Below are 8,423 nucleotides of genomic sequence, written 5' to 3'. Positions count from 1 at the left end.
AACATTAAAATAGATCATTGCCCGAAGAAGTCAGTAGGGAGTACCTTGGACCCTAACAGCAAGGACCAAAACCTTACAGAGGTCCCAGAAAGCCTTGATATAAACTAAATGACACTTATGAATATCCAAGACATACTGAAACATTTAACTGGTGGATCACTGTGGTAAAATGGCATGCAATAGGCTAAATACAAATCATGATATGGCACAGGTATGGTTATGCACCTTAATGCACAATGTCATGAGTTTGAGTTATGATAGGTAATGAAGTACTGTTGTGTTTTTAGGTGTTTATATGTGAGATCTGGGTATGTACTGGTTCAGTGTTTAATACTTATTTGTCATTGAAATGACAAAAAAGATGAAAAAGGGAGTACAAAAAAATGAAACCTTTTTTTTTATATATAACTGTAAGAAACAACAGAATATGGAACTCAGAAAGCTATTTTTAAATATAATCATCTGATTTTTTTTTTTTATAAGACAAACGTAACTATAACGCAGAAGTTCCCAAATTAACGCAAACACAATAAGCACCGCCCGCCGATTTAAGCCCTGGTGTTGAAGCAAACAAACCTAAGCACATCTGAGTGGTGCGTCGGCGACACTCCCTCACAGCTTCCCCAGGCTGGACGAGAGGAAACTGGTTAAAGTCAAACACCTGTCAGAAACGGCGAGTAGTACGGAGAGCTTCCGGATTGTCACCTTCAAATTAAGATACAACAACTACACAATCTTAATTTGCAGAGCATGGAGCTCGTGGGAGTCAATTTGACTCAATGAGACTTTTGCAGCCAGAAGAACTAAAAATAAATAGTTTAGAGTGGAAAAAAATCTAACACATTTACTAGGCTGACATATACATCAGCTAAGCCTTAACAACAATAACAAAACAAACAAACAACAAAACAACAACAACTTTTCTTACAACTAGTTTGCTGTTTTAGTTCACCTTTGGAAAAAATGCGTTCATGTTGAAAAGGTTGTAAAAGCTGTAGATAATCTGATTTCACACACTGCTTTTAGGTCTGATAACTGCAGGTATTAACTACCTAAAATATGTATGTTTAAGGTGTCAAAATCAAAGAAATAACCAAGTCTTACACATCTATTTACCATTTATGAAAATTTTAAAACATTTAAATGTGAAAATAGCCTTTGTGTTAACATATTTCCTAAATTTATTTACATAGCCTAGAAAGCTGGGCTTCTAGCTAGCCAGTGTTGCGGTGTATTTTCAAGAAGGACACACATTAAAAGTATATATTTTTTTAAATAATAACAAAAACACTACAAAATAGATCATTTAAATGCTTTATAAATTTCACTGGCCTACAAATTTGGACAAAGGAGTTGTGATTTAAAGCTAGCAGCTAATAGTCAAAGCTAATTGTTCACTAGCAATGCTAACGTTTATGAATAAAAAGAATGAATAAGTTTCACGTTTGAATGAATTGGATTATTGTTAAGATGTAATGTTAGTATGTAACAAACGTATGTAAAACGTTTCATGATTAACTGTTGAATACTGTGGATGAATGGGTATCGTTTTATTTTGTCAGTTGGGGCATTATTTTGAAAAACCACGCCGGATGTGTGAGACGTTATTTCGTCTGTCTTGTCAGTTGTAACAGACAGGGGCAGAAGGCTCTCCCGGAACTCTGCAGCCGCATCGGCTCTGATTATTTCAACATCGGGGTTCGGTCCAACATGGCGGCTTACGGATGGAAATACTGATGACAGTCCGAAAGATCGCCTCGATTTGTACGATGGTAAGGAGCCGGGATTGGGCTTTGTGGCTGCTGTCTGCGCGCTGCGCCTCTGTCCGGTGTCTGGGCTGCTGAGCCAGGACGCTAAGCTAGCTGCTGTGTTAGCCTGTTTGCTAACCTCTCACAGGGCAACATGATAATAACAGACAGGCTTTCCAGAAAGTTACAAAGCCTAGCCAGGTTACAATAGGTCTGTAAACCCACAGGTATCAAAAATTAATATAGACACCATGCCCCATAGTGCACAAACCAAGCGTGTGTGGCAGTTTATTAGCCAGCCTGTAGTTTGTTTATGCAAGAAGGGCAGGGTTGACCAACGGTCGGAAACTAGCTTAGCTTGTTAGCCCAATGGTTGCCTCTTGTGCCTGTTGGGACAAAGTTTTTTTTTTTGCTCATTTGTGGCCCAGAAGAAATTTCCAGAAAGAGCCCATTTTATAATATAGATACTCCTTTCAACACGTAAAGTATTACTGAGTAGCCTAACATATGTTCGCTCAGGGATTGTAAACACCTCATCCAGCTGACATTGTTGTCTATTAACACCTAAACTAATGGGACTATGAATAACCACAGCAGACACTCTTACAACTGAAACAGCATCTACAGAAAGGAGCAATAACAGTTCTGAACAAGCGGTGTAGTAATCTGTTGAAAGCTACGGACTTAGAATGAACTCAAGTTATTAAAAGAGTGACAAACATTGATGCTGTAAGCAAAGTAAAGATGTGATGATGACCAAGAGCCTGCAGGACACCTTTTTAAATACTAAATGATTAAGGTTGACGAGGCAGGGCAATTCAAAGTGCCCTACAGAGTTAAAATAATGCATTTATGACAGCAAGAGCATTTAAAAACCTGACATATTGTAAAAATTACAATAAAACATTAAAATTTAACTTGAAGAAAAAATAAAGAATGCCACATTTGAGCCCAAAATATGTTGAAAAGTCATTTATTGATCAGCTAATGATTTGTCAAATGTCAACATTTTACCAATTCTGAAAAAACTATAATAAAACGTAGTGAAGTAATTTCCTTGAAGTTTAAATTCATTAAAATTCAAGTGCCATCTGCAAACTAGATTAAAGCGTGGGATCAGTTATAATTCTTTCCATCTGAACATCCCGACGAAGAATTAAGAAAGATCTCTATTCTGCAGGAAAACAAATGCAGGAACATTTGTTTAATTAAGAAAGAGCGTGCTGTATTATGATGTGAGTTATTCACACTTTAGTCTACTATCTCAGTGGAAGTTTTCTCCTCAGAAGGGCTCAAATGAGCCAGGAGTAAGGGTGCCTTTCGGGGCAATTTCTGCCTTGATGATAGCTCAGAGTTAAAGCTGGATTTAAGCTGTGTAATTGGTGTAAAAAAGGAAAAAAGACAAGATGTTTTTTGCTCGACAACAGTGTCTTTTACAGCTTAAAGTTTTAAAAAACTGAAATATTTCTGAAATGCATGCATGCTAAAGAGCGACATTGAACTCGTTGGATGATGTACTATTCTGTAGGGATGCAGTTGAATCCTTTTAACATCAGTTTTAACTGCTCTTTTGACAAACACCAGCCATCAGCAGATAATGTGGGTGTAAACTGATGTGAGTTGCAGATATTTATCTACTTTATCAGTTTAGCTCCACCTGATGGCTGATGTAGAGGATGGTTATTGGATAGGAGATGTGACCATTTGGACAAACTCTGACCTATTTTCTTGGTCAAAGATGACAGAAAATGTTGGCATTATGGGAGTGTAAACCCAAGAAGTGATGACTAAATAGATCTGCATCAGTGTAGGCCATCATCTAAACTGATATTTTAAACATCAGTATTGGCATCTGCCTTGATTTTTACTGTCAAGGCATTTTCTACTATGTTTGCATTATTTAATGGATTAAAAATTAGGATGCATGACAGCCAATAATAACATCAACTTCAATACATGAATGTAGTTCAGACCCAAAATTTTAAACTTTAAAGATAAACATAGAAAAAGACTTCAGACAACATAGGTCTGTGAGTCCTGCCTAAAACTTCACAAACAGTCGACAATTCCTGCAGATACAGGTCAGTATTAACAGTGGATATAGGCCAATATTTACAGCCAATATTGGCTGATATTTACAGCTGATATATGTTGATATTCACTCCAACATAGGCCCGTATTAACAACAGATATAGGCGGATATTTGCAGCCAATATAAGCCGTTATTGACAGTTGATATCGGCTGATTTGCAGCCGAAATAAAACAATATTGACAGAAGGTACAGGTTGATATTTACAGTCAATAAAGGGCAAGTTTTACAGCAGATATAAGCTGAAATTAACAGCAGATATAGGCGGATATTTAAAGCAGATATAGGCTGATATTAACAGCACATACAGGCTGATATTAACAGCAGATGTAGGCTGATATTAACAGCAAATACAGGCCAATTTTACAGCAGATATAGGCTGATATTTACAGCAGATATAGGTTGATATTAACAGCAGATTTAGGCTGATATTTACAGATGGTATGGGCCATTAGTCACAGCTGATATATGCAGATTTACTCTGATAAAGGCCTATAGTTACAGCTGAATTGTGCATGTATTTTTAGCCAATATGAGCTGATATTGGCAGCTGATTAGGCTGATGGCCTTTTTATTTAAAGCACATAAATGTTGACATTCACCACCAATATTTTTTGTTAGTTACAGCAGAAATATGTGGATAGTCACTCCGAAACAGGCCCATATTAACTGCAGATAAAGGCTGATATTTACAGCCAATATGAGCTGATATTAACAGCTGATATATGCTGATTTGCAGCAGATATAGGTTGATATTAACAGCTGACATAATCCGATAAATTACAGCCAATATGAGCCGATATTTCCAGCAGATATAGGTTGATTTTCACTGATGATATGGCCAATATTCACTGTTAATATATGTGCAGATATTTACTGTGATGTAGGCCCGTAGTTACATCTGAATTTTGCCAATATTTACAGCCAATATGAGCTGATAGTTCAGCTCATACAGGTTGATATGTAGTCCATATAGGCCAATATTTAAATGCTTATACTAACAGCTGATGCAGGCCAATGTTTATGTTTGTTATAGGCCGATATATGCAGCCAATATAGGCCTGTAATTACAGACAGTAGAGGCTGATATTTACAGCAGATATAGGCCAATACTCAAGCAGGTATTTACTCCAATATAAGCGGATATTTACAGTCAATATTTATACCAATAAATGCTTATAAAAACAGTTAATATGGGCCTTTAATTACAGTGAATATAGGCCTATTTTTACAGCCAGCAGATATAAGCCTATATGAACAGGGCTATATTTTCAGCTGATATAGTGGTTGCAAACATTAACACAAAACTTTTTAATCTAATTATATCGTTCTGATAATGTTTTTCATCCCCTAACAAAATAACGGTGCAACAAATACACATTAATGGCTGTTCATAGGGGTTATTTTGAAGAATCCCCCACAATGCTTCTTTTAAACATAGTGAACTTAAATGCCTCAGTTGCTGTGGTTTTAGTCCATAACTGAAGGAGAAATGCAACCTTTCCTGTCATGAGATACTCTCTCACTGTTTCCTCAGTAACATGACTTGGCTAATGTTCAGACTTTGTTTCTCAGAATTATCAGAAACAAACAGTTGTTTTTCCTAAAAAGCCTTCGATATGACAGGCTAGATAAAAGACTGTAAGGAAAGAGAAGGGTGTGGTGTCTCAGCTTCCTCCTCTTCCTTTCCTCTTAGCAATTTAAAAGATAATTCCTTCATAGTCTTTAGTTCTCAGTTAACCGTGAAAGCTCCTCTCTGGGTATTTAGCCCCACATATTTAAAGCTCTGAATAATAATATGAAGCTGGTGCTTCTAAATGGTGTTGACACTGTGATGCTTTATTGATCCTTGTTGTGAAGTTCTGGGAGGTCAGAGATCAGGGTCAGCAGCCCTGGAGCACTTTGCTCAAAGACAAACCTGTTTGTGGATGTTGTTAAAGGGAGCTTTTTAGCACCATGCTGAAGGACAGCGCTCTGTTTGGTCGGTTGTTCCAGAAAGGTCGAGGTTAAAAAAGATCAGACGCTGTAACTCGCGCCTTATTTGCTCTTTTGACACTCACACAGAAGTGTTGTCTGTGTGTATTTAGCAGAATAGTGAAGCCACAGAAGCAGACAGGAGAGCTTAGAGCTGGAAGATTAACTTCAGAGTGGAACTGATCCTGTTTCTCTCCAACACACCTTTCAGAGCTGACAGACGGTTCGGCAGATGCCACCAAGAAGTCTGCTGCCGCCTCTTTAATTTGGCGTGTGTGATCTGAAAGCGTCTAACTTAGCCTCCGTGGCTGATCGTGCCCGCTGTTTAAAGACCACACAGCAGGCCTCGTAGCCCTTTTAAAACCTATTTAAGTGTGAAGGCCGACAGGCAGGGTGGCAAATTACCAGCACCTAGCAGTTAAATAGTAACAAGGCTAAACACTGGCCTCTTCTCTGGCTGGTTCGTTCGATCTGTTTGCCAGTTTGGCAGCAGACAAATTTGTGCCTGGAAGGTTTTTGTTCACCAGAAAATCAATGTTTCTGGTTAAAGCGTGAAAGTCAGCAGCAGGACAGCACAAACAAAGCCGGGCAGTTACACCTCAATGACAATTTAATGACAATTAGCTGAGCATATACAGCATTAAAAGTCAAATATAAGGCAAGATAACACTCCCAGCTCTTATATCACAATTTAGCAGACAATCAGACACTTTGATTAAGGTGGGATTTTAGCCCTGAGACATTTTCTACACCAACCTGAATGCATCAATACTAAAAGCTGATTCATAAATCATGTTTCCATTAAAATACTCGGGCCCCAGGAAATATTTAAGATTTGCTTAAGGTTCCCTCTGACAGCTTCCTAACTTTACTTGAATGCAATAGTCAAATTACCAGAATGGCACACCCAGGCCTGATTACCGCTAGATTTGTTGAATCAAGAAATCACTTAAATAGAAGCTGTCAGACAAAGTGAAGCAGCTACAAGATCTCAGAAAGAAACGCATCATGCCACGATCCAAAGAAATTCAATAACAAATGAGAAACAGTGATTGAAATCTAGCGAATCACGGTCTGAGCCATTACTCACAAATGGAGAAAACTGGGAACAGTGGTGAACCTTCCCAGGAGTGCTCGGCCAACCAAAATGACTCCAATAGTGCAACGACGACTCATCCAGGAGGTCCCAAAAGAACCCAGAACCACATCCAAAGACCTGCAGGCCTCACTGGCCTCAGTTAAGGTCAGAGTTCATGACTCAACCATCAGAAAGACACTGGGCAAACATGGCATCATGGGAGAGTTTCAAGGCCAACACCACTGCTGACCAAAAAGAACACAAAGGCTCGTCTCACGTTTGCCAAGAAACATCTTGATGATCCCCAAGACTTTTGGATAAATATTCTGTGGACTGACGAGACAAAAGTTGAACTTTCTGGAACGTGTGCGGACCGTGACATCTGGAGTGAATGCAGTTCATGCTGGAAAACCCTCCAATATGGCTGAGTTAAAACAATTCTGTGAAGAAGATGGGGCCAAAATTTCTCCATAGCGACGCCAAATACTCGTCACCAGGTATCACAGTTATTGCTGTCAAGGGTGGCACAACCAGTTATTAGGTTCAGGGGGCACTTACTTTTTCAGTCAGGGCCAGATAGGTTTGGATTTTTTTTTCCCTTAATAAATAAAATCATCATTTAAATTAGAAACCACATTTTCTTATTTACTTGGGTTGTCTTTGTGAGATATTAGAATTGGTTTGATGATATGAAACATTTAAGTGTGATAAATATGCAAAAAAATCAGGAATCAGAAATGGGGCAAATACTTTTTCACGGCGCTGTATCTGTCCCAAAAAGGTGTGGCTACACACAATAATAGGGGTTTGCACTAGGGCAAGGCAATTCATTGCACGTTAGTTTAAATTGTAGTACTGCCTGCAGCGATTTACAAATCACAGGAGTTGCAATATTTCCTTAACTTGAACTGTGTCAAAATACCAGCTTAATACATGCATTTTTACAGCAGCAGAGATTTTATGCAAACTTTCAAATGCCCATTTTTTCAGAATGGTTAACAAAAATCCTCCTTTTCTTGTTTTATGAATGTTATTCTTAATCAAAACAAGAGGGCTGAACGATTTGAGAAAAAAATCTAATTGCAATTTTTTCACCCAACATTGCAATTGCAATTTAACATGATTATTCTTCAGGTTCCTCATCTTAAAAAAAAACATTCTGTGTTATAACACACAAAGCTATTTCCCCCAGAAATTTATATATCGAATCACCCAAAATCTACAAGTGAATGTTCAAAAATTCCAAGAAAATAACTAAAAATTAAAAACCTGCCCCACCACCCAAAAAAATCAAATCAAATTCCCCCCCAAAATTTTAAAGAATTCCTCAGATTTTCAGAAAAATACTAAAAAAAAAAAAAAAATCAAAGCAACTTAAAAATTACAAATTTACAAATAAATTTCTCAAAATTTCATGCAGTTACCTAAAAGTTTCAAAGCTAATTCCCCCTGAAAATTGAATCAAATTTCCCAAAATTTACAAATAAAAATAAAAAATTTCCATAAAAAATACCTACAATTTTCCAAACTAAT

General features: G+C 37.6%; 1 protein-coding gene across 1 annotated transcript in view; it reads left to right on the top strand.

Annotated features, from left to right (window-relative positions):
- The first annotated feature begins 1,630 nt into the window (after positions 1-1,630).
- Positions 1,631-8,423, top strand: part of usp12b (ubiquitin specific peptidase 12b) — a 30,228-nt gene continuing 23,435 nt past the window's right edge. The window contains exon 1 of the mRNA XM_041779687.1: positions 1,631-1,772. Within this exon, the coding sequence (XP_041635621.1) occupies positions 1,725-1,772 (48 nt within the window). The 5' untranslated portion in view covers positions 1,631-1,724. The remainder of the gene's footprint in view (positions 1,773-8,423) is intronic.

Source organism: Cheilinus undulatus, linkage group 22, assembly GCF_018320785.1.
Source record: "Cheilinus undulatus linkage group 22, ASM1832078v1, whole genome shotgun sequence".
NCBI lineage: Eukaryota > Metazoa > Chordata > Actinopteri > Labriformes > Labridae > Cheilinus > Cheilinus undulatus.
The sequence above is the reverse complement of the archived record's forward strand: the minus strand, read 5'-3'. Positions and strand labels throughout refer to the sequence as shown.